Below are 26,017 nucleotides of genomic sequence, written 5' to 3' on the forward strand. Positions count from 1 at the left end.
TTTGCGTTGCTCCGCCCCGGAGGCCGGGTAGCAGTCAGCGTGCTGCTCAAATAGGGCGCTGCGGAGGAGCCCGGATCACTGGCCGGGGCTGAGGTTGGAAGGCGGAGGCGAGATGAGCCCGGCGCCCGCGTTCCTGAGCGCTGCCGAGGTGCAGGGCCACTTGCGCAGCTCCAGCCTCCTCATCCCACCTCTGGAGGCGGCTCTGGCCAACTTCTCTAGCGGCCCGGACGGAGGCGTCGTGCAGCCGGTGCGCACTGTGGTGCCGGTGTCCAAACACAAAGGGTGAGTGAGAAAGGCAGGGGTCGGGACGAGGAACTGGAGAGGTGGACCTGGAGGAACGCTGAGGAAGCGGTGGCAAAGCGGAGAGGGCTTGCTTAATCATCGCTCGTGAGGGCTGTCACTGTGCTGAACTGGCGCTTTGCAGGTGTTGCCCGGTTCATTTCAGCGCACTCTCCTTGGCAAGGTAGGTGTTGGTGCCACCGTTGCACTGGTGGAACACTGAGACTCAGAGATGTTAAGTGATTGTGCCCGGCTCACACAGCTAATAAGTGGCAGAGCTGGTCCAGGGCCAGGCTTTTGAGCATATTGCGTGTTCATTCTGCCCAAGAGAAGGGCAGAGGAACTGGGGGGCAGGAGCGTGTCAGTGCGGCTGCGCTGGAGAACACGGGAAAGGCCAGGAGGACTCTCTGGGACAGCCCAAGGTGATGGGAAGGGGTTGGACCGGCTCCCTCTCTCCTCGCAGCTTCCTGGGCGTCATGCCTGTCTACAGTGCAGCAGAGGATGCCCTGACCACCAAGCTGGTCACCTTCTACGAGGGCCACAGCACCAGCTCAACCGTCCCCTCCCACCAGGCTGCTGTGTTACTGTTTGAGCCCAGCAATGGCTCCCTGCTGGCGGTGAGCAACTCCCTATGGTGGGAGGCCCAGAAGTTCTTGGTTCTGCGGGTGTGTGTGTGTGTGTGTGACCGTAAATGCCCCTGTACGGGTGACTGGATAGTAGAGACAGGGACGCTTACCGTGACAGTGTGTCTATTTCTGAGATTTGCCTGAGGTTGCACCTGAGCCTCCTCCTCCTCCTCCCGGGGCGTGTCTGTGTGGAAATAATCTCATCATTTTTGTATATGTTCTCATCATATGCTCAGATACCCCGAACACATAGGTTAACTAAACCGCAACCTGGGGAGAGATTTATTTACTGAATCCTTGTCATCATGGAAAGTGTGTTATCTCCTCTGTGAGATCTTTTCTGAAGGATGTACAGTGAGCTGTTTCAACATTTAATTATAGCATCAAAAAGTAGCAGTGACTTACATTTATTGTTTTTTATGTGTCCCACACTATTCTAAACACATAACACGTATGATTCCTCTTCAGAATTAAAACGACCTACGAGGTAGGTATACTAGTACCCCCGCTTTACAAATAGGAAACCGAATCCAACGGTTCCCAACTCATCCAGATCTGTGCAGCTAATATGCATCACAGCTGGACTTCAGACCTCCCCAGCCTAAGCCTGTGTCCTATCCAAAGTCTGTGCTTTCCTGTTTTTTTTGGTACCAGGGATCAAACTTGGTGCTGTCCTGCTTTTTAACCTACCATGTATTGCACGTTTATCATCTGCTAGACAGAAGATTGATCACATTCAGTCCTGACTAATTCCTCCATGGGATTTTTTGTCATCTCTCTCCCCCAATTTTTTTGTGGTCCCTGTGGCTCAGATTAGTAGAGCCACTTTGCAAGTGGTCACACAACTAGGTAGGGAGACTCAGCAACCACTCCTAGGTCTAGGTGACTGGAGCTTACGCTTTTACGTGTCTTCCAAGTCATCTCTTAGAATTTCCTTCTCCCCTGAGTTTTTCTCTTTCCCCATGAAATCTGGCTGTTCATCATTCCTCTGAGAAGAGGATCGTACTCTTGCAAACCCAGTGGTGTTGATATCTGTGCTATTTACAACAATGGTTCCCAGTGAAGTGAGGAGTGGACCTCTGAAGCACTGTGACAGGGCCCAAGATCCTTACTTCACCTTCTTAGTAGCTCCTTATTGTAAAATGAGAACAACGATGCCCACTTTGTGAGGGTTGATTGAGAACAATAATTTTAAAATGGAGATCAGTATAAAGGGTGGTTGTTATTATTAACTAGGCATAATTCTCAGCTCTTACTGTGCATCAGAACCACCTGGGGAGCTTTCAAAAACAAGGATGTCTGGGTCTTGCCCCTAGAGACTCAGTAATTTGTTTTTTTTTGGTTTTGTGTTTGTGTGGCATTAGGGATTGAAGCTAGGGCCTCATGAATGCTAGCCGTGTGCTCTGCCACTGAGCTACGCCTCTAGCCCAAGATTCAGATTCAGTAAATCTGAAGGTATACACGGGAATAGTGCCTTTGCAAAGCTCCCCACTACCACTGAGGTGTAGTTTCAGTCTCTTGCCCGAAATGACAAACTTATCCCTCAAATTCTTCCTTAATTTGGTGTTTTGAGAATCTCAGAGCAAGCAATAAAAATAGGCAACTCTTTTTTTTGGGGGGGGTACTGGGGATTGAATTCAGGTCCTTGCACTTGTGAGGCAGGCAGCAGAACCACTGAGCTAAATCCCTGGCCCCAAATAGGCAATTCTTGAGAACTCACCAGGTGCTAGATGTTTTCCCATATGCCATTGTATTTAATATTCTCAGTAATCCTATGAATGACTGGCCTTATTTGTGATTTTACAGATGAGGAAACCTGTGCTTAGAGATTAAATGGTTTGTTTAAAATTGCGCATCTCTTAAGTGGAGGAACTTGACCCAAGTCTGCACCAAGGCATGCTCTCCGTAGAATACCGTGCAGTTTCCTAAGGCTACTGTTTTAGAATTGCTTCCTCAGTCTAAGTAATGGATAGAGTTGACCTGTGCTCACTGTCTCTCCTTCCTCCAAGGTCATGGATGGAAATGTCATAACTGCCAAGAGAACAGCTGCAGTATCTGCCATTGCCACCAAGGTAAGAGTATTGGCAGGCTGTGGTTTGAGGCAAGGGGGTTGGTGGGGTTAGGTGTTTCAATCTTGACGGACTAAGAGAACAGGAATGTATTCTGGACTTCGTTTGGTCATAGCTGGAACTCTACATACAAAATATGAGACAGATAAGCATGGTGATTCATGAAATAATTAGCTACCATTTCATGCGGACAGCCAGACACCAGATACCTCACAGGCATAACTCCCAACCCTCCCATCGACTTTGCAGGGTGCACGTGATTGTCTCCAGTGGTCAGAAAGAAGCATTATGGCCCAGAGTGGTTATTGAGTTGCCCAGATCACACAGCTAAGAAATGATAGAGCAGGAATTTGTGCTCTTCAAGTCTAACTGCTGCATCCTCAACCCAGTACCACATTAGCACTGCCCAGTCAGTGTGCTTGCCTGGAGAGCCAGAGCCAACACTACGCAAGAGGAAGAGGGACAGCAGAAGAGATTCATGCCATACTTGTATTTATTCAACCAGTGTTGACCAAGTGCCTCCTAAGTGTCCAGGTGTTCTAATTTTTGAGAATGCAGCAATGAACAAAACAGAGTAGTGCGCATAGGTGATACAGACAATGAAATTAAAAAGTGAAACAATATGATTTGCTTAAAAGACAAACAAAAAAAGGTCTTTTGTGCTTAATAATGTTACATAATAATAATGATAAATATTTCACTATTGAATAATTAATATTTGTTCATTAATACAGTGTGCTTAGAGTTTGCTTAAAAATAAAATCAACTAGCTCAGTGGTTCTGCCACCTACCTCACAAGCGCAAGGACCCGAGTTTGATCCCTGGTACCAAAATAAGTAAATAAATACAATAAAAATTAAAAAAATAAAATCAATAACCTCAAAGCCCCACATGGTACGTTACAGAGATGAAAATGATGCAGAATCAAGAGTATTGGGCAGGGGGTGGTATTTTAAATTATCCAGGAAAAGACCTCACTCAGAAGGTGACTTTTGAGTAAGTCCTGAAAGCGTGGAGTGAACCATGAGAAAATATGGAGGAATCTCTGGTCAGGCCGGCAAGTGATGGGAGTGACAATGTTTCTAAGAAATCTGGGGCATCCCCCAGAAAAACCCTGTATTCATCGAGGTTGGAGTTAAGCGTAGGAAATGCGTTGTCTGTGGGAACAACTGGAGTCTGGAATGTTTCCCGTTGACTGGGGGACAAGGTCGTAGGATGCTGGTTTCCTAGCATTTAGAAGTGTGGTCTCGCAGTGCAGGCTTAGAGCAGCCAAGACCAGGTATTCGGGTTGCATGTTAATGCTTCCTGAATTTATGATGTGGAGGGGAGGATAGAAGGACTAATGTGATAATTACATATCAGATTATGGTGTGTACCTCGATGAGCTTGTTTTAACTATATCTGGAGCCAACTCAGATTGAAATAACTTCTTAAGACGTGTTTGCCAGAGATTTAGAAACAGAATGAGTCTTATATTACCTGCATTTGTAAAGAGCTCTGGTCTTTTTCAAAACAATCTCCAACTCATTGCCTGGGCTTTGAGTTTTTGTGAGGAAGGCAGAGCAAGTATTACTGAACTCATTTTACACAGAATGAAATGGAGGGTTTCCTGAAGGATTAAAAAAAAAATACAATGTGTGTGCTTAAATTAAAAAAAATGATTACAGTAAAAGACTCATTGCCATTAATTTCCCTCCAAATATTCCTTCTTGCTTTAAACACACTTGCTCCGTTATTCATGCCACTCTCTGAAGCAGTGCTGGAAGACCTCTTTTGTGTCTTTGGTTCCATGGTCATCACTGCCTCACTGTTCTGAAGTGATTCGAAGTACTTACCTTTCCTGGTCATTTTGACTTTGGGGAAGAGGCACAAGTTGCATGGTAGCAGATCCACTGCATTAGGTGGATAAGGAGCTTGTTTTTGCATCGGATGGGACTCAGCAGCAGCATTCACTGTATTTTTTTTTTTTAAATCACATCCAACAAAGACATGAAAAGAAGATTTCCAAAACTGCTTCAGCAAGTGACACAAATAATGGGATAAGTGTGTTCACAGTAAGGGCGGCGGGTATTTTCAGGAGAACTAATAGCAATGTGTCTTACTGTAATAAAATGAATTTATGAAAACACCCACTGTATATTGTGATCACCTCTTGAATACCCAAGTACCTCTGGGGTCTTTTAAGACTACACAGTCTTCCAAGAAGTCTCAGATTGGTGGTGTCCAACTAAATCTATTCAGCAGCATCACCTGTAAATGGTTTTAAATCAGATTCCCAGAATGATTGACTCAAAATTGCTATGTGGTGGGCACAGGAAAGTTACTTTTATATTTTTTTATTTTCTTCTGATGATCAGTTAGGTTTGGGAATCAGGATATTGTAGACTCAACCCTTGGAAGCCCTGTGTTTGGTTACATCATTGGAAAATCTGTGCTTCACACTTTGAAGTTTAGGCTGAAACTCAGCTTTATTTCCAGCACCTCATATGGGCTATTCCAATACGGAACAAAGGGTCTGTTGAAAGGAGCGTGTTTTCATGTCTACTACTTCTCTTTCATTTGGGCCTTTGGGGAGAAATGTAAGAAGTACTGGGGACTCTGGGGTCTGTGGGCCAGAATACCTTCTTTGTGTTTAGCTTTCATATAACCTTAGTTGGGGACTCTGTCATGCCTACTCAAGGTGATAACGTTTATTTGTATTATCCCAATCGTGCATTTATTGAACTAATATTCACATGAAATATTTAAATGGTACCAGATGCCAGGCCCCTGTGCTTAGGGTGAGGCAGAGTGGTGAGCACACTGCCTGTCATCACGGAGCACAGAGTTCAGTGCAGGAGACAAGACATCCATCCAAAGATCACACAAGGAAATATGAGTTACAACACTGATAAGTGCCGTGAGATCCGAATCTAATCTATCAGATTCAGGAAGGCTTTTCCTGCGTGATAGATACTTGAGCTGAAAACTGATGAATAGGAATTGCTCATAAGAAGGAGAAGGAAATCATTCCAGGCAGTGGAAAGAAGCTGTGCAAAGGCCTGGTGGTTGAAGAAGGCACATGGGCTTAGCGCTGGAAGACAGGAAGTGCATGTGGCCTGGATACTTGAGAAGGCCAGGTCAGTGAGGCCTTGGTGAAGACAAGTGAAACAGATTTTCAATCTCTTTGTCTAAATGAGAAACCTGGCAGATTCCTATTCGTGCTCTGAATTACCCACATGCTTATGAGAAAAGAATGAAGGACCAGGATGCCTATCATGATTTAATAACTCTTACAGATGTTTATCCCATTTAAGAGGAGAGATGTCAATCATCAGAGACTCAAATTATAAAATAAGGCAACCAATCACAATTACAGATTTAGTCTGAGGCTGAAGGTTACTTTTATAGACACTAATAATTTCTTAAGCTCAAGTACACTTCCAAGAATTGGCTCAATATTAAATGAGAACATAAATAAAACAGAACTGATAAATAAAAGTCAATCCACTGCAAAAGAGCATAACATTGCTTGTAGATATTGTCACTTTGAAAACTTTCAAGTCAGTCTTTGAACTGTATTTTGTGGTAAAGAATTCTATCTCTCTGCAGCTAAGAACATCACCTAATATTCTCAGACTCTTTTTTGGAGGGTAGTAATTAATAGTTAATGCCAGGCAGTGCGTATCTGTAATTCAAGCACTCTGGGAGGCTGAGACAGGAAGATTGCAAGTGCATGTAAGTACAGCCCGGGCTACTTCACAACTTGGTGAGAGTCTGTCTAAAAATAAATTTTAAAAAAATGGCAAGGGATGTTGCTCAACACAAAGGTCCTGAGTTCAATTCCCAGAACTGAAAAAGAAAGGAAAAGCAACAGAGATATAAAGAGCTAAAATTTTACTAGATGAAATAGAGAAAATGCGGTTACTTAATATATATTTTCTGAGAGGCAAGTGATGTCTTTCTCTTTTCATTGTTCACAGCCAAGCATGGTTTTCCAACCTACTCCAGAAACATTTAACAATGTTTGGAGACTTTTATTTGTTTGTTTGTTTATTTATTTTTGGTGCCAGGGATCGAACTGGGGTCCTTGCGCTTGCGAGGCAGGCATTTGGAGATATTTTTGACCACTACCACTGCTACTGGTATCAAATGGACAGAAACCAGGGATGCTATTATGTGTTCTATACTGAACAGGACAGCCCTCCCTGCCTCCAACAAAGAATGAGCCAGCTCATATTTCAGTGATGCCAAGATTGAGAAACCCTCGTCTACTTCGTGTGGTTTGTAATAGACACACACTATTTCTATGCAGATAAGACTGCCTTGGTGCTCAGGGGCTTAAAGACCAGTACAAGAAAATAAATCTAAAAAAATATATGAGAAAATGAAAATAAAGTATTTGTAAATAGGGAAGGGAGGAGGGGGGTGAAGGGAGGGCAGAGGCCAGGGGAAGAAATGAGAACCAAGACCTGTCATGTAAAGGTACAAGATCCCAATGATGAATGTCACTGTACTGTATACCTAAAATGTACCAATAAACTCAATAAGGAAAAAAAAAAAAAGAAAAGAAATCTATAAATAAGTGCTGGGGAGAGGCGAATTCTATTGGGGAGGCCCAAACGACTTCACCAGAGAGGTGACATTTGGTAGAAGTTGATCACAGCAACCTACTCTGAAGCAGGCACACATACACCCTTAGGAGGTATCACAAAAGCCAGTTCTATATTTATCTTTCAAGGAAGTGAAAGAATCAGAAAAGAGTGGACCCAGAAAATATTGCAAGAGTTCAAGGATTCCAGGGGGCTCCTAGAAGCTCAGGGCTCTGAAAAGTAGGAGTTGCTTAGCACACACCTGATATGATGTAGCATGGCAGAAAGGACACAGGTGTGGGTTACAGAACGATTTTGGAGTTCTCCTGGGATATTTAGTACTGTACTGTAGTCGCTGAGCTGTGAGAAATTAGTCTCTCTGGACCATAATCTCCTTATCGGTAGAAAGAGGATAATAATAGGAATCTCCAGTTCCCAGGGTCCCTGTCCAGGGGAAATGAGATCATGAAGGTAAGGCATTGGCATATATTAGGTGCTCAGTGGAGCCACTTTCTTTCCCTTCCCACTCTACAGAGGGGAAACTGAGACACAGTACCATCTCCTTGGTTACCCACAAGCCCTCGCGGGAGCTGAAGTGGTGGCAGAAGCCACCTGATCTTTAAACTGTACAGTGTTTGTGGCCAGTGTCTCCCTTAATGTTTTCTCCCTTGTTTCTCTCAAATAGTTTTTGAAACCTCCTGGCAGCGATGTGCTGTGCATCCTTGGGGCTGGTGTCCAGGCCTATAGCCATTATGAGGTCTTCACAGAGCAGTTCTCCTTCAAGGAGGTGAGTAGGGGTCTGGGGCTTAGAAGAGAGGAGAGGGAAGAGAAGGCCGTGACCTCTGTCCTCCTTCACTGAAAGAGTTCGGTAAAGAATCCCACCTAGCCAATTCTGTACCTCAGTGAGTTTCCTACAAGCCCCACTGGAGGCCTGAAGAGCCGGAAGGAAGTCTGACTACACCTTCCCAGTTCCTCAGCTTACAGGGCTTGTGCCTAAGGACACAGCAATTCTGCTCATTCATTAAAGGATGCTATTTTATCTACTGCCTAAGAGTCATCCTTTTAGCCCTTTTCTCTGCTTCTCTTGAGAGAATCTGGGGGCTTTTGGTATTCAGGGCCATGCATCCAGGAAGCAAGAGGCCACAGCAGCCCCTTCTGCAATTCACATATCGGCCCATCTTCCTCCAGTCAAGGCTCGATGCTTCCTACTCAGAATATTCAGTGCTCTTTTTATTTTCTGTATGTGTAGAAGTGTGGTGGAACAGATTTAACATTTAAATTTTTATGATAAAATAATATCTCTGCTTTGGGAAATGTAGACTACAAGGAAGAAACAAAATACTCTTTTATCTATTTTCAAAGACAGCAATTAATGTTTAGTTGTGTGTTTGTGTATGTGTTTTTTCCTTGTACCAGGGATCGAACTCGGGTCCTTGTGCTTGCAAGGCAGGTGGCAGAACCACTGAGCTAAATCGCCAGCCAGTTAATGCTTTTCAGTCTCCTCTCAATGGTTTTTTATACCATAGGTTTGATCACATTAGATATGCACAATTGTATATCCCAATTTTTAAAAATGTTCTAACATGACTTTTCCAGATTATCTAATTTTTACAAAACATTTCCTAACATACAATAATAGTTTCCTATTAAGAAATGCAGCATGGTTAGCCAGTCACTTATGTCTGGGCATAAGGTATCAGTTTTCTCTTAGCTGTTGAACTTTCTATATGTTTATATTTCCTTAGGAGGGCTTCTTTGGACCTCATTTTCAGTTTAAAACTGACAACCTGCCAGGGATTTAGCTCAGTGGAAATGTGCCTGCCTTGAAAGTGCAAGGTCCTGAGTTCATTCCCCGGTACCGGAGAAAATAAATAAATAAATAAAATGACACCCCCCAATCTAAACTTCGAAACCTGTGAATAAGCTAGCAAGTCCCCCATCCTGGTAATGCAGATGACAACCCTCCACTCCTACCCCAGTGTCCACTCTTGGCCTTTTCATTTATCATATCATTCACCTTCAAATGCTTTTGATCTTGAACCCTTACCTACCCTCCAGAGATCAACTATATTCCCAACTATAGATCACAATTAATAGATCACAATTACATTCACCATGCAAATCATTGCTATGAATAATCCTTCCTGTGATCATTGTACCCACAATGACAATGACTTCTTTTCCTTTTCCTGTGATGCTGGAAATCAAAACACAGAGCCTCATGCATGCTAGACAAATACTCTATCACTGAGCTATAACCCTGGACCAAGACGTCTTTGCAGAATCTGAAACATAAAGTATGAATTCACTGCTGACTTCACCCAGTTGTCTTTCCATTTTGCAAATTTGAAAATTAAGGCTAAAGAGGTGAGGTCATTTCAGGAGCAGTAAATGAAAAAGCAAAGCTTGGTTCCAAGTTTGCCTGGCTGAAGAACTTGCTCTGCTAATCACTAATTTGTATCGTGGCTACTAAGTCACTGGGGCTATGTGTCCTGGCCTAAACATAAAAAAAAGTCCCTCCTTCTTTTTTGTTTTTAGTACCAGGGGTTGAACTCAGGACCCTGAGATTGTGAGGCAGGCAGCAGAACTATTGAGCTAAATCCCCAGCCCAAAGTCCCTCCTTCTTAAAGGAGAGATTGGAGAAAATATCATTTTCAATCATCTGGCAAGGTTTCCAGATTAATATCAGTTCTCCATAGGGAGTGACTGAGATAACCACAGACCCTATCCCAGAATAGTTCAACTTTCCTTTGGCACCCCAGGCTCAGTGTAACTTAAATAGCCCCCCAAATGGCATGAATGTCCCTCTTATTGTCCCCATGGAAGGTGAGGATATGGAACCGCACCATGGAAAATGCAGAGAAGTTTGCGAACACAGTGCAAGGAGAGGTACGGGTCTGTTCATCAGTGCAAGAGGCTGTGACAGGTGCTGACGTGATCATCACGGTCACCATGGCCACGGAGCCCATTTTATTTGGTGAATGGGTGAAACCAGGGGCCCACATTAATGGTAAGTAGGGAGGCTCCTAGAGCCATGGGTGTGTGGTGGCTAGACTCCTCTCTAGACTCAACGGATGCAGGCCTGTTGCAGACCTGCACACTTGGTTTCCTCATTATGCAGAATTTCAAGCTTTGTAAAGGCCTCAGAAACATGTGATTTCTGAACAACTGCAGCCCAAAATATGACAAGGAAATTACAAATCTGAAACTGATAAAAATTTCTATAAAGTGTACCAATCACAGCTCCATTCTTAGGTGAGATGAAGCTTAGATACCAAAAGCCTAATGAGTCATTTGCTTTTAAAACTTGGAACTATAAAACTTTTCCCAAAAAATCACAGTACAAAAGACAGTGTGATATGTGCATGCTTTTAAATACGTGTGCTAGGATGGAAGAGGAGTAGGGACTCTAAACACAAGTGTACTGGGGCCTCAGAAGATTTCTAAATGGCCTCAGGGGCTTACAGCAAGAAGAGGTACTTCTATTTCAAGTACTATTCTAAATTTCCAAGATGTATTATGCCATTTAATCCTTATAAAGACCTTGTGATGTAGGAACCTTACTTATCATGACCCCTCCCCATCCCCCTCCTTTTTTTGGTATTTTGAGACAGGGTCTCACTATGTAGTTGAGACTGACCTGGAACTCACTATGTAGCCCAGACTGGTCTTGAACTCACAGCAATCCTCCTGCCTCAGCCTCCCGAAGTGCTGGCATTATAGGCTTGCGCCTCCTAGCACGGCTTTCATGACGCCTATTTTATAGATGGGTAAACCAAAGCATGGAGAGATTAAGTAGCTTCCCCAAAGCCAGAGGTTCTTGGTGTCAGAGCTGGGATTACAGTGAAGGCAGTCTGTCCTCAGAGTCCAGGCTCTTGAGCATTACTGGATATTATCTTCCTATAACAAGACTGGCTTTGGTGAGCAGAGCAGGCAAAGACTAGAGGATTTGAAGATGGCACCAATATCCAGTGTTTTGGTGACAAGCACATGGTGTGGACTCTGAAGCTAAGAGTTGTGTGCACATGCGCAGGTGAGTAAGCAGAGGCCACGCCAAGTGATTATACATTCACTCAAATGTTTATGGAACCTCAACCGTGCGCCATGTGTTGTCCACGATAAACTGGGCAGTCAAGTTAGTGGTGGCTACATTTTAGTGACAGAAGAAAAACAACAAAGTGAGAGTTTCTGCTAAAGCTAAGCCTGTGAAGGAAGAGCCAGCCGTGCCAAGAGCTGGAGCAGAGGCATTCCAGGCAGACAGACCAGCAAATGCAGAGGCCCTGGGGATGGAATGAACATGACCTGTTTGAGGAATGGGCCAAAGTAAACTGAACATCTTAACCTGCCAGAGACTGGTGTTATGATGTCCGTTGGAGCTTGGTTTTTGGACATCAAAACTGTTTCTGGAAGGTCTTGGGAAATCAAGAGGAATCGGTTCCTCGTGAAGTGGGTTCCTAGGGACAGAGGTGAATCCTCAGCAAGACTGAATTGATTTCTTTTTCCAGCTTAAAACAATATATCATCATCTTGCAGGTTGTATGGTTGGAAGTGTGGCCCAGGGCCTCCACTCAGTCTCACAGGGAAGAGCCCGGTGTCCCCAGCTGAGTCCCAGCTGGTGTTCAGGAGCCTGTTCCGGGCTCACCAGGATGTAGCTGGACTCAGTTCCTTATGTTTAGGACAGAGGACCCCATTTCCTCAGGGCAGCCCTCAGCTCCTAGGAACTTTTCACCTTTCTTGCCCTTCGGCCCCTCCATCCGCAAAGCCAACAAGAAAGAATCCCTCACATTAGATCCTCTCACATACTTTAGATCTCCAGAAATTTGACGTAGTTTTGAATCATACATCTTCTGTTTCCCTGGCCTCGGGACAAAATTGCTTTATGTGTCCTCAGAGGTGTCAGATACACTTAAGAAAAGCATGTCACAGGCACAGACAACACGAAAACACCAAGAAACCGATTTTTTTTCTTTTTTGGTTTACAGTCAGCCAAGAGGCAAGGCAGATTCCAGCAGCCTCCCTCACACTTCATCCCTGTCGACCCCCCCATCCCCGGCCTTAAACCTCACTCTCTTGCACCCCTGAAGGGAGCTGGAGCCCTGTCTGAGCCGGGCCCCTCCCTTGCTCCCTCGCTCACCTCCATCCTCCTGAGTAGCCTCACACAGCCCTTTGAGAACCAGTGGCTGGGGTGGGGAGCGAGGAGGAAGGGCGGCTTCAGGAACCGGGTTTCTTTCCCACCCGCTGACGATTAATTTACAAGCTTCCGCTTTTGTTCTGTAGAATTCCTCACGCAAGCAGCCTTCCAGATAGACGTTCTTAAACTCTTTGCAAATGAGTGTGAGGGAGAAGGAAGAAGTAGAGAAAGGTGGATGGCGGAGCAAGAAGGCATACAAATGCTGCCTTGTGTTTGGGTACGGCTTTGACCAGCTGCCGCCAGCTGGATCCAGCCAGCACATTTATTTTGTTGGGACCACAGAGAAATCAAAACATAACACATGCAAGTAGATTCCCCCCACCCCCATGGGAATATCTGGTAACCGTGGATGTGTATTCACACGGTACTGGTTAGTCCAGACTGTGCCAAGGGCCCGATTTCTCCTGGGCACCAAGGTCGCCACCATTTCCAATCTCTCTGTCCTTGGGCCTTGCTACTTTTCATTACCTGCCTGGCTCTGCAGACTTTGGCCGGCTTCTGGCTGCATTTTCCTCTGTCCTCGTGGCGGGCGGTGTGACGCAATGGCTCGATTGTTTCAGCTGCGGGCTCTGCGGAGGATGTGAATGCTCAAGGCCAGCAAGGGGCCAGCTTTCTTTTTCTCGGGGGCTTCTCTGTGACCATGACCCTGGGCTCTCTGGTCACGAGTTTAAGGGATGGGCTGATCGCGGGACAAGCAGACAGACAGAGGGCGAAGAGTGTGGGGCGTAAATATTCTCCGAGTGGTGTGTGTGTCTCAGGGTTTTCGTATGAACGCAGCCCCCAGTAAGCAGCAGAAGCGCCTAAGTGAAAGCCAGGGCACTTTCTCAGACACAGATTCACTGGTGTTTACATAACCTTAGCAGGTGCCTCGCCTTCTCAAGCCTCAATTTGTGCACCTGTCGGTTGGGAATTGACTCAGACACTGAAATATGCTGGTGAGGGCCACACATAATATAAGTAAGACATCTCACAGTATTGTAAGTATCCAATACATGATACTAAGTGACCTCAAAATCTCTTAGGAATGAGGTAGGATATGAAACAGAAAGGAAAAAATGGTATTACTTTTTAATGAGCCTTCAGTCTCTCACGTGGGGTGGGACTTTGGGAAAAGACTTGGCGTTCCCAGTCTAATTATTCCCACGTGGCCTTTCACCCTGTCCTGTCCCTACTGGTATCCCTTGGGACTGTCCTGGGCTGAGGGTCAGTTTTGCTGTCTTGTAGCGGTTGGAGCCAGCAGACCCGACTGGCGAGAACTGGATGACGAGCTCATGAAGCAGGCAGTGCTGTACGTGGATTCCAGAGAGGCTGCGCTGAAGGAGTCAGGAGACGTGCTGTTGTCAGGGGTGAGTGCCTGGCTGGCCCCACTGCAGCCCAGGGTGTCACCGACTTCCCCTGCAGTCCATCCCCTGCCAGACCTCAGACATCCCACCTCCTGCTGGGAAAGGAGCTGCCAAACCCCCTCCAATCCTTTTTTCTGCTGTCACAGAAAAGTGTGGTCATTTTGGCAGTGATGTGCATTTTTTTTTTTTCTGTCCCCTCTACCTGGAAGGAGAAGCTGAGAGGATTTTGCCGTTATGCTGTGCTAGGAGGCAGCCGGGTTGGGACATGGGAGGGAACCTGCAGCAGCTGGAAAACCTTCCCACGTGGCCAGCACAATAGGACTGTTGCTGGCCTCCTGGGCTGCCTTTTCCCCTTGTAATCAGCGCAGAAGCAAGAATGGAACTTCTAAAAGTTGCCACTCAGATGAGAATATGTCTATTTTATCACTGACACAGCCCCTAAGTACAAACTTGGATCTCTCTCTGCATACATGCCATCAAAAAGGTAGATGCTAGCCAAAAAGGACTTCGGGAGGCAGCATCCTCCTGATATCATCCAGGTCTTTTTTTTTTTTTCCCAAGTTTGACCCTTATCGATTTCTGTTATACTCCATGTTGGCTTCAAAAGCCAACCCTGAGCAGACTTTGCTTCAGACCTGCGTCAGTGTGCCTTTGTTTCATAGGCTGAGATCTTTGCTGAGCTGGGAGAAGTGATAAAGGGAGTGAAGCCAGCCCACTGTGAGAAGACCACGGTATTCAAGTCTCTGGGTAAGATCCCCAGGCACAAATCCAACCAAAGCACAAGGCAGGTTTACCAGTTAGAAAAAGGAATGAGTCACCATGTCAATGATTTACATGTCTTAGCATCGTGATTAAGCCCCCACACGCTGGAATTGGACGGTCCTGGGTTAGAGTACCTTCTCTGCTGTGTCCTCAATGTGTGTCCTTGGACAGTTTCTTTGCCACTTGTCTGTTACCTTGAGTTGTGAGGATTAAGTCAAAAATGCATGAAAAATGATTTTCACATAGCAAGTGTCAGCAGTAAATGATTTAGAGTTAGACATAAATGAAACTCAGAAGGAGATATCCTTCAGAGGTGGGTAAGGGTGAGCTCCCAGTGGCCAGTTCATCGCATGGCTCAGCTCTTCCAGTCTACAAGATTAAGGAAAAAGAAGCACATGGGAGCAGACCTAATAAACAGCTGATACGCCAACAAGACTGAAATATTCCCACACTGCTTGGTCAGGGGCTGTCCCTCTGAGTCCCTCAAGAGTGCACTCTGCTCCTCTCTCAAGACCTTCCATACTTCTTCATGATCAATCAATGAAAGCTCTAACTCTAGGCAGGGCATGAAGTGTCTGTCCACTCACGCATTGGTCATTATCCACGCCTTGCTGGTTGTTAAATATTTCTAAGTTTCTCAAGCACTAGAAGAGAGGTGAACATAGTATAAACTTTATCCACAGCCTGGCTAGTGACACCCACTGATAGTTATGTCTGGAAGTTTCAGAGTTCGTAACAGACCAGAGGTCAACCAGCTTCCTTAGGAGGCACGACACTGCAGAAACCTGCTGTCTGCTTTGGAGCAATTTTTGATTATCGTTTTGGAGATTCGTTTGTTGGCAGATCCTTTTCACTAACAGATGCACATTAAGCATCTGTGTGTATCTGTGCTGGGTGCAAAGATTAAGGTGCTATCCAAAGTTGTAGGGTGAATGCCCCTTACCCAAAATGCTTGAGACCAGAAATGTTTCCAATCTTGAAACATTTGCATAGAATTTTACAGGTGGAGCATTCTTAATCTGAAAGTTCGAAATGCCCCAAAATTGCAATGCCACCCTGACCCTGCAAGCATTTTAGATTTCAAACCACTTTGGGTTTCAGATTTTCAGATTGGTGTAATCAACCTAGAGGACAAGAGGGAAATGCTAAGGATGCAGTGTTGCTGCTAGACCGAGGGTCTGCTGACGACGGTCTATGGGCCAAACCTACCCACCAGCCTTATTTTTGTGTAACCCGTGAGTTAGAAATGCTGTTTATATTTTTGGATGATTAGGAAAAAAACCAAAAGAAACTTCATGACACACTCAAATGATATGAAATTCAAACTTTACTGTCCATAAATAATTTCTTATTGGAACACAGGCAGGCTCATCTGTTTTCGTGTCATCTGTGGCTGGTTTTCCAGTGTAAGGACAAAGATGAGTAGTAATTGAGACCGAGACCACGTTGCCCACACAGCCTAAAACACTTACTGCCTGACCTTACACTGTTCTGACCCACTAAATTAGACCTTAAATGACATAAGATTTGGGCATTTCTTGCTTAGCAACATATTCTATGTTGTAATCTGCTCTTTGCAGGCCACACACGCCTAAGCTCACTCCTCTAGGTAGCAAGTGCTCTGACGGGCAGTAGCAGTACATGCTGTGTATCCAAGAACTGCCAGCCACAGGGCCTGGTCTGTATCAGGAATAAGTTGTTCTGACAAAAGGTGAACCAAATTTCTGTCCTTTCCAGGGATGGCAGTGGAAGACATGGTTGCAGCCAAACTGGTATATGATTCCTGGTCGTCTGGTAAATGAAACGACGAAGCTCTGTGTTGAGAGGGATGCTACAACTCCAAGGAAGTTGCTCCTGGCCGTCTCCTAGTTTCCAGATTAAATGAGGGAGCCAGGCCCCAGTGAACTATAATTTTGTGCTTATCATGTCATTTAAATACCGAGTTTGTATTTGTAGGTGGAAACCAAAACTAGGTGATGTTTCTTCTGTTATACCAGGTTATAATAGCATTCCTTTCCTTTGTGTTCCACTAACTTTGGATTTCCCTGAAATAAAGGCTTCCCAGTTCTGCAGTATTTGCTTTAGTAACTTCCATTCCTTATGGCAAGGAAGTGAGGGAAATGAAGTGCTTTCATTCAACTGATGTGACACATGCCTATAATCCCAGCACTCTGGGAGGCTGAGACAGGAGGATTGCTTGCCTGGGCAAACTTAGCAAATTGGTAAGGCCCTGTCTCAAAATTAAAAACAAAAAAGTGTTGGCTGTGTAGTTTAGTGTGGATACCCTGGATTAAGTCTCCAATACTTAAGAAAAAAGTGTTTCCATTCATTCTCCTAGAGTGAATCATCTCTAAGACAATAATGGAAATTTTTCTGCTTTTTAAAATTGAAATACAACTCACCATATAACTCACAATTTTAAAGTATAAAAATTTAGTGGTTTTAGTATATTCACAGAGTTGTGCAAACATCACCATATCTAATTCCAAAACATTTTTATCATTCCAAAAGATGTGGTAACCTTTGAGGTCGCTACACATTTCCTCCTCTCCCAGGCCCTAGAAACCACTGGTCTACTTTATACCTGCATAGATTCACCCCTTTTGGAAATTTCTTCTACATGAAATCATATACTATGTATAGCCTTCTGTATCTGTCTTAAAATTGAAAGGAATGGTGGAGTTTCTTTGTAGGTCCGGACTCCTTTGGTCACAAGTAATACAGACCACATCTCAGTCTACCTTAAGTTGGATGAACAAATGGAGAATGGAATTTGTTGGCTCTGGTTACTAAGGATTAAACCAGTAACTGGTTCCAGCCATGGCTGTAGCCAGGGGCTCATGAATGTCTTTAGAAACTAATCTGGTTCTCTTTTCCCTCCTTTCTGTTTTCTTCAGTGTTGGCTCCATTGTTCAGCACATTTTCCACTGGTGCCAGGACAGTTGCCAACAGCTCTTAGATTATACCTTGTCCCCTTGATCAGCCCTAGCATAAACAAGCATCCCTTCTTTCAGATAGAAGTCCCAGGAATGACATGAACTGAACCATCCAGGAGGTCATGCGCTCATACCTGAGCCTAGCATCACAGCTGAAAGAGATGGAGCACGATCTTTGGACAGGCTCATGTTGTGTCCCTGAATCACTGCATTTTCCAGGGGAACCTTAAGGCCTTTTTCAGGGACAGGGACACATGCCCACCCAGGATGTCAGAGGTGGAACCAACCTCTCTGACCACATGAGCTGACAGATAAAGGAGGACAGGGTACGTAGAAGGCTAGATCTACATGACTCCTAGAGGACCAGTGTCAAAAAGACCACTAGAAGTCATCTATTCCAATGTCAATATACAGATGAGGAAATGGAGTTGCAGAGAAAATTATCCCTGGGACCCCCGAGTCACTAGTTTGCCCAAGTTTTGTCAAAGAGCCTGTCTGAGTCCAATTCCCACATACACTCCAAGGTAGTTACCAGATAAGTCAACAGAAAAGCAAAGTACTAACTATCTAATTTTACTTTACTACCCATACTCCACCCTGCAGGGCCTCTTTCTACTCCAGGTAGATTAGCCAAAAGTCAAGCGTGTTTACCACACTGCCTGGACAGGCACTTTTGTATTAAACTAAAATACCCACATGATTTAATTCTGCATATCTTGGGGAGCTGTAGAGTCTTTCTCATGATCTTTTTTTGTTTTTTGAGATGGTCTCACTATGTAATTGAGACTGACCTGGAACTCACTATGTAGCCCAGGCTGGTCTTGAACTCACAGCGATCCTCCTGCCTCAGCCTCCTGAGTGCTGGGATTACAGGCATTAGCCACCATACCTGGCTTTCTTTCTGGTGATCTTAATTGTCATAATCCTATAGGATGTATAGAGAAGGGTATATAATGATCAAAATAAATGGCCCTTGGTTCACAGTGTTTTTGTTTGCAAACAGTTTGGCTCAAAAACAGAAGCATTTGGTTTTGCTTGCAAATTCTACAATGGGTAGCAAACACAACCACAGCCATCTTTCCCAAAATTATTAAACAAATTACGTTTGTGAACCAAGGCAACACTGTGTTTATTCATATATTTCTTCTTTCATTCTTTCCTCAAGAGCCCCTATCATTACTCTGTATGAGGCTAAGATATAAGAGAATATAAATAGTCCTCACCCTCTAAAGAACATACAATCCACAAGGTAAGACAGATATGTGAAAAGACAATCACAGTGCAGTGCAATGCTTTGGGTACTATAGGACCAGATGGCTTAAGGTCCCCAGCAGGACTTATATGCCACACTGAAAAGGCAGAAGTGAAGAGATGTTAGTGGAGGCTATTTAGAAAGATGTCCCCAAGGGCTGGCAAAAGCAGGAAGCTACTACTACTACTACTAACTGAATGAGCAGTTGATAGAACCCAGCAAGAACTGAGGCTGTAGCTGAGGGCTGCCATACAGGAGCGATAGGCTTAGATGAAGGAAGCTATGGCCCTGCATGGAAGAAACAGGTGAATAAATACCCCAGTCTCTCCATCTTTCATTCTCTAGTCTCCTCTTGGTACCTCCCACTGGCTAAACGCAAGCAGAAGCCCCAAGGCAAAGGTGCTCTTTCATGCAACCTACAGAAGTCAGCCACCTGAAGAGAGCAGGATGGAAAAGAGCAGAGAGAAGTTCTAGAGGGACAAATAGAAAGCAGTCTGCACATCTTAAGAGAGAGAAAGTGGATCTCTCAGTGGGGCTGGCTGCATGCAGAAAGTTTTCCAAGCAGAGGGATGGTCATGAACAAAGACACAGGCAAAAGAAGGGCATGATATATTCTGGAAGCTATAAAAAAACTGATGTGGTTATGATTAGGGGACAAAGAGGAATGGTTAGAAACAAAACCAACAGCTTAGAGGAGAGAATAGTTCTCTTACAAGAATTTTATATGGGATGATGAAGGCCTGAAAATCAATGGGGAGGCGAAAGTGGCATGAGAGGGTTTGCCTATTAGAAAGATCACTCAACAAGCACTGCAGAGAACAAATTAGAGATAGACAGGATCCTCTGAACACAGGTGAGCAAAGAGGGGGGCACAAAATAAATGAGGGTCTTGCAGACATAGAAGAGAATTTAGGTTTATGACATATTAAAGAGTTGAAGGGACTTAAGTGACCAGTTGGGTGATGAAGGCAAGAAAAAGGAGACGTTTTGGGTTGAGCTTGGCATTCATCAAAAATGAAGAGTTTAGGGCTGGGGATTTAGCTCAGCGATTCTGCCGCCTGCCTCGAAAGCACAAGGTCCCAAGTTTGATCCCCGGTACCTGGATAGGTGGTGCTCAACCTCAGGACTATCAACATTCGGTCTGGAGGATTCACCATCACAGAGGGCTGCCTTATACACTGTACAACACCGAACATCCATCGTTTCTATTCACCTGACTTCAGAAGCTCTCCTGCCCAACTCACCACAATCAAAAATGTCTTTTGACCTTGCCAGGTGTGTAAGGGAAAAAACTATTCATGTTAAGAACTTGATTTGGGAAGAAAATGTGTTCAATTCTGGGCACCCTGAGTTTGATGTGTGTGTGTGGAACGTTTGAGGAGATGTCAGATAAGACTTGGGCTTTGGATTTACCTGTGACTCAGGATTATGAGCACATAACTGACTGGTACTTACATGCTGGCCTGAAATAGAAGCACCATATGCATTTACTCACCTGCATGTTCTCTTCAGTGAAATGTTCCTGTCACCTTGCCTTGATTGATGACTTTTACATCGAACTAAGTAGGAGAGAAAAAAGCAGGGTATTGGGCAGAGATCAGATACCACCAGATTGAGCCAATGCAAATATCTTTAAGGGACAGAAGTCTGAGATCAGTGAATGTTTGCAACTCATACTGGCTCATAACCATCCTTGCCTGTCTATTGCTCTAGCATCTTCTTAGGCTCCTTTTTCTTGGAGGAGGTAGATTGAAAGATTTGGAATTCTCAGTGCATTTATACCCTTTTAAAATATGGTATAAACCTGCTTTATAACATAATGCTGTGTGATGAAGAGGTTATGTCTTCACTAATCAGTCAGGAGAGAGAGCCCCTCACTTATTAATTCTGTAAACTGTAGGAGACTGAGAGCCCCAAAGAAGAGCATAAAAATGTCAATCAGTATCTGCCCCCAAAAGTGGTAAGAGACACACGTTTAGGCTCGTTTCTCCCAACCCAATGGATTTCCTTATTACGGAAGTCTGGTTTGGAAGTAGAAATCGTATCTCAGGAAGATTCTGGGAAATCTGTGGAGAGAGGATCCTGGAATCTCCAATAATGACATATACTACAGGCAGCCTTGGACTACAAACATTTCTGAGTGCTTTCTGTGTACTGACAGCATTTGTGCATGTTATTAAGACAAGTACAATTTCAGTTTATTCCTGAACAAAACAGTATTTGTAAACATAATTATCCACCAATGCAATATACTTATTTAATGACCAACAAGCTTCCTAAGCACATTAATCAAAGAGTGAGGTGACTGTTCATCAGATTCGAGTACCTGTATCATCCTGAAGTTTATATCCTTCATGATACCTCTCAATGTAACCTAGATAGATAGCCTTGCTGAAAATAAACAGCAGTTGCTACACTACACACACATGGTAGGTTCCTCTTGTTGTACTTCTGGCTATGAAAACCCAATGAAACTTAGCTATTACATAGGGCTTCAATTTGAATTTGGGGTCACCTTTCAAAAAATGTCAATAGCAATTTTGCTAAAGTATATCACGGAACCTGCCCACATTAGGACATGTAGCAATAGTAATAAACGATAATAAACAAGAGACATAAGTAAAATTTACAAAGATGTGAAATTTAGTTTTACAAGCAAATCTTCCATACAAATTATTTTTTTTCTTTTTGTAATTTCAGGAGGCACTTGGAAAAGTCATCAGTACATAAATCTTTCTTCTGTATCCTTCTTTCTCTTTTACCACCCTCTTACTTATGCATTGTATTAGGGGCTCAGGCTGCCATAACAAAACACAGACAGAATGATTTACACAACAGAAATTTATTTTTTCACACCTCTGGCAGTTGAAAGCCCAAAATCAAGATGTTGGCACATTTGATTTCTCCTGAGATCTTTCCTTGGCTTGTAGACAGAACCCACTTGCTGTGTCCTTATACAATCTTTTCTCTGTGTGTGATCACATCTTTTGTATATTTTTCTTTTCTTATAAGGACAACATCATAGAGGAGTAGGATGCCAACATTAGGACACCAGGTAAGCTTTAGTCACCTATCTTCAAAAACAGTTCAGGTGGTAAGGGCCCAACGTATGAATTTTAAGAGGGACACGATTCAATCTACCAAAGGTACACTCTTCTTTCTTTCTTCACCCTCTTTTAAACATGTAGGCATCTGTTTAAGGGTTAGATGCATTTAAGTTGGTCATCGAGCCTCAGGCCAATGAAGGACTTCGATGTCCAATGACAAGCTAAGTTATAGAGCTAAGGACAGAACCAGACTTAGAATCCCCGGGCTGTGTGGATTAAAAACTAGGCTAGTGTGATGAGAAATTATCATTCTATGCCCAGACAAAAAAGAAAATTTCTTTCCCTTTTCTGTCATCCATTTAACCTTTTCTTTATTCAAAAATATAAAGATGAAAATTGAAAAGAAATGCCATAGTCTTATTCCACAGTACCCTGGAGTTTCTCACTGATAGTTTATTCAGATAGGTCTACGTATTTCCCAGAGTAGTCTGGGCCTCCTTCCCAGATGGGCTTCTCCAAAACCCTAGAATGGGCTCCCAGTGGTGCAGAACTGGGCAGGTAAGGGGTGAGGCCTGCGGGGCCTCCCCTCGCCACAGCATCTCTTGGGGATGCAGGCTCATCCTGGTGACGCAGCACAGCCCTTCAGAGGCTGGTGTCCACCAGCTGCCCAGGCTGCCGCAACACCTGCTTCCTTCTGTTTATGGCGTCGAGGACTTTCTTCCTGGGACCCAGCTGCATGTGTATGTTCTGAAGGTCCTCATCAGAGCAAAGCAACAGAGCTTCCAGATCAATCTGCTCTCTCACCAGAAGGGGAAGGAATTCTCCCAGGTGCAGGGACTGCAAGAACACTTCCAGGGGAGCTGCATCAGCCTCCTCTTCCTCCCACTCAACTTCATCCTCATCCCAAGGCAGATCACCTACAAGGCCATTTTCCTCCCCTTCTTCAGCCTCAGCTTCATCAGCCTCTGCTGTTCCTTGTCTTTGGAGAAATTCCCTGGGCATTTGAAATCCTGACCCGCTCTTGCTGTTTGAGAGGTCTTCGGAGCTCAACATTCGGTTTCTCATAAAAACAATATTTCCAAGACCTGGACGGTTGAGAACGGATTCATGCTGTGTATCTTGGTCCTCGTCTGCTGAGAATGTGAGCTTCTTTGTGAAGTTCCCCGCTAACGAGTCTTCTTCCTCCTCTCTGAACACTTCCATCACATTCCTCTGCCCACTTCTGCTTTCCTTCCCCATCTCCTCTGCTGTATCTTTGTTTTTCTTGAACTTCAACTTGAAGGTGTCTTTAATGCCCTTAGAGAGTGATCCAAATGTACTGGAAGCAGGAGCACGTGAGAAGGAGGACCTGGAGGACGAGCTCTTGAAAGAAGAAAAAGTCCCAGATTCCTCCTTGCTGTAGGCATGGGCCATCTTATTTTGATGTTTCTCCTGGAGCTTTTCACATTCTTTGATTTGCCTCCTGGCATTCTTCTGAGCTTGATCCTTCAGCCTGATGACCTTTTTGGGATTTACAGCATTCTGGGTGGTGGCAGCCTTATCCAGGAGGGCAACACATTCGCCCTGCTCCCTGCTGGCAGCAGCATCCAGTGGAGACTGTAAGTTATTATCCAGGGCAAAGATGTTGGCACCGAAAATGATCAGGAATGAGACACAGTGGGCATGGCCATTGGAGGCAGCGTAATGGAGAGGAGTGTTCCCCCAGATGTCACATCTGTCGGGGTCCCCTCTAGGAGAAAACACAGAAACAGGCATGTTGAAAATTTTTTTCTCTAAAGTGGAAAAAATTTTAAAAATGAACAAAATACATGTGAGTGCAGCATGTTTATCCTCCCTGGATGTTGATGTGTGATAGCTGCTGTGAATCTAGATATTTTACAGCCAGAGACCAGATCGCCGGAAATAGGGGGGAAAAAAAATCACTATAATACACTTCCTATTTAGAAGAAAAGCATTCCAAAGAACTCTCTAGCAGGACAAATTTCACATTTCATTGGCCAGAATTGGTTTTCAGGGAAGGGAAATAGAGTACCATGTCTAATTTAGATAAAATTAGAATTTTCCCTTGAATCTAGGAATAGGACTATCTAATAACATACTGTTTAATAAATGTTTAATAACTGGCTCATTCAGGAAAAAAACTAATTCCGGAGTTAAGAGTATGTGCCAGTTTCTGGGCTGTAAATATACTCACTGTGATAAATCTCAAGTTACCAATGTGACATCCTCAGATAGTTTGGAAGAGAGGTGCATCAGCATGCTATTATAAATTATTTTCATCACATAGATATAATGAGTATGCACAATCTTAAGAGCATAGACTATAGTAAAAAAAAATTTTTTTTTGAGATAGGCTTTTGCTACACAGTTCAGACTGGCCTTAAACTTGTTAAGTAGCCCACGCTAATCTCAAACTCAGTCCTCCTGCCTCAGCCTCCCAAATGCTGGGATTACAGGAACATACCACCACACACAGCTTAGTATTACCTTTTAAATATAATTTATTATGTTGTAAATTTACACAATTTTGTTTTAATAATTGTTGTTTAACTGATTCTCAAACTTTCTGAAAATTTAGCAATAACCTCTCAGGAGCTGGTAAGAGTTGATTCCAGCACAAGGCTACTACCCTTCCCTGAGTCACATGTGAGAAAATAAACAGCTGAAAGAAAACAAAAAGCAGGTCCTATCAGCAAGAAAAAAAAGAGAGGAATTGATGTAAGTAGGAAGCAAACAGGGTCTGCTACAACCATTATTCACACAAAGGCTAGAATACCTCTATTTGTCGCTCCGCTTACTTCCAGAATCATATAAATGAATAATTCCACAAGAGTTTCCAGTGGAAAAAGGACACTAGATGGTATTGAGGCCTGGCACTGAAACTGAGACATGTAGTAGGAGCCCAGCAAATTCATTCATTTGCAGAAATGAATGGATGCCGACTGGAATCCTGCCTAAGGCTACCAGCTCCCTGTGAGAGGCCCCAAGAAAGGATAGGAGAGAAAGCCTGTGAAGTCCTGGTTAGCATTGCTGGTGAGTAGAAGGCCCAAACAGAAAAGAAGATCCACACCTTTGCAGCTGATCTGATAATGCACGGAAAACTTTCTCCTTTGAGTATTTTCTTACTACTCAAAATTTGGTTCCCAGGCAGGCAGCCTCAGCAACACGTGATTTTGTTAGAAATGCAGAAATTTGGATTGTAACACAGACTTACTGATTCAGAGTCTAGAATTTAGCAAGATCATCAGGTGATTTATAGGCCACTACAGGCTGGGAAGAGAAGCACTAGTTAGTGTAACCCAACCAGTGGACCACTGAAATACAATTTGATGATAACCTCTCCCTGGGAACTCTTGGCTGCCTCCTGGTTTTCAGTCGCAAAGCATTTTCACATTCACTGCCCACTACCACCCATCAAAATCTCCCTCTTAAGAGAAGGGGGATAAGAATCATCAGGTAAAATAAGGAAAGTATAATAAGATTCAAAGAGCTTCACTGATTTGCCCAAGGGTAACAGGCAGCATACTTTGGATCAACCCTGTCTTTAAATCTGACACTACAGACATATTAAAATGTTTCAGTTTTCCATCTTTCCAGCTACAAGTCCTCCAGCTTAACTTTTCTAGGACTTCCTTTCCTCATCTTAAATTGAGAAAAATACATGCTGATTATCCCCGCTACTTGGAAGACTGAGGCTGGATGATTGCAAGCTCAAGCTTGGCCTGGGAAATACAGCAGGTTAGCAAGATCTTGTCTAAAAAGAAAATATTAAAAAAGGGGTGGGGATGTAGTTCAATGTGAAGGCCCTGGGCTCAATTCCAAGTACTGAAAATAACAAACAAAAATAACAACAACAACAACAACAACAAAATCCAATTATACTACCTAATCAGAATTGCCATGTGAATTAAATAAGTCAGTATATATAAAGCCTAGAAAAG

At 43.9% G+C, this 26,017-nt stretch overlaps 2 protein-coding genes across 4 annotated transcripts in view; one reads left to right on the top strand and one right to left on the bottom strand.

Annotated features, from left to right (window-relative positions):
• Crym (crystallin mu) lies at positions 1-17,218 on the top strand. The gene is made up of 8 exons (XM_010623434.3): positions 1-282; positions 743-896; positions 2,915-2,977; positions 8,231-8,332; positions 10,372-10,555; positions 13,961-14,082; positions 14,742-14,826; positions 16,579-17,218. The coding sequence occupies exons 1-8, from the start codon at positions 113-115 to the stop codon at positions 16,641-16,643; spliced, it is 945 nt and encodes a 314-aa protein (XP_010621736.1). The 5' UTR covers positions 1-112; the 3' UTR covers positions 16,644-17,218.
• The window catches only part of Anks4b (ankyrin repeat and sterile alpha motif domain containing 4B), a 17,244-nt gene continuing 4,476 nt past the window's right edge, over positions 13,250-26,017 (bottom strand). The window contains exons 2-4 of one of the 3 annotated variants that reach the window (XR_780120.3): positions 21,886-23,805; positions 20,525-20,588; positions 13,250-13,305 (exon numbers count right to left, since the gene is read on the bottom strand). Coding sequence is in view for 1 of the 3 variants with exons in the window: in XM_010623435.3 (XP_010621737.1) it covers positions 22,719-23,805 (1,087 nt within the window). In the remaining 2 variants the exon portion in view is untranslated. Of the gene's footprint in view, positions 13,306-19,566; positions 20,589-21,855; positions 23,806-26,017 lie in introns of those variants that run through there. The other 2 variants (XR_780118.3, XM_010623435.3) reach the window with 2 other exon arrangements.

Source organism: Fukomys damarensis, unplaced genomic scaffold (genome assembly GCF_012274545.1).
Source record: "Fukomys damarensis isolate Sample0158 unplaced genomic scaffold, DMR_v1.0_HiC HiC_scaffold_34, whole genome shotgun sequence".
NCBI lineage: Eukaryota > Metazoa > Chordata > Mammalia > Rodentia > Bathyergidae > Fukomys > Fukomys damarensis.

Excerpts from the sequence above, each read along its gene's own strand:
- Crym (XM_010623434.3), top strand. The coding sequence starts at position 113 with ATGAGCCCGGCGCCCGCGTTCCTGAGCGCTGCCGAGGTGCAGGGCCAC. Across the intron at positions 10,556-13,960 it reads ACCAGGGGCCCACATTAATG|CGGTTGGAGCCAGCAGACCC; the intron begins GTAAGTAGGGAG and ends GCTGTCTTGTAG. Across the intron at positions 14,083-14,741 it reads GAGACGTGCTGTTGTCAGGG|GCTGAGATCTTTGCTGAGCT; the intron begins GTGAGTGCCTGG and ends TTTGTTTCATAG.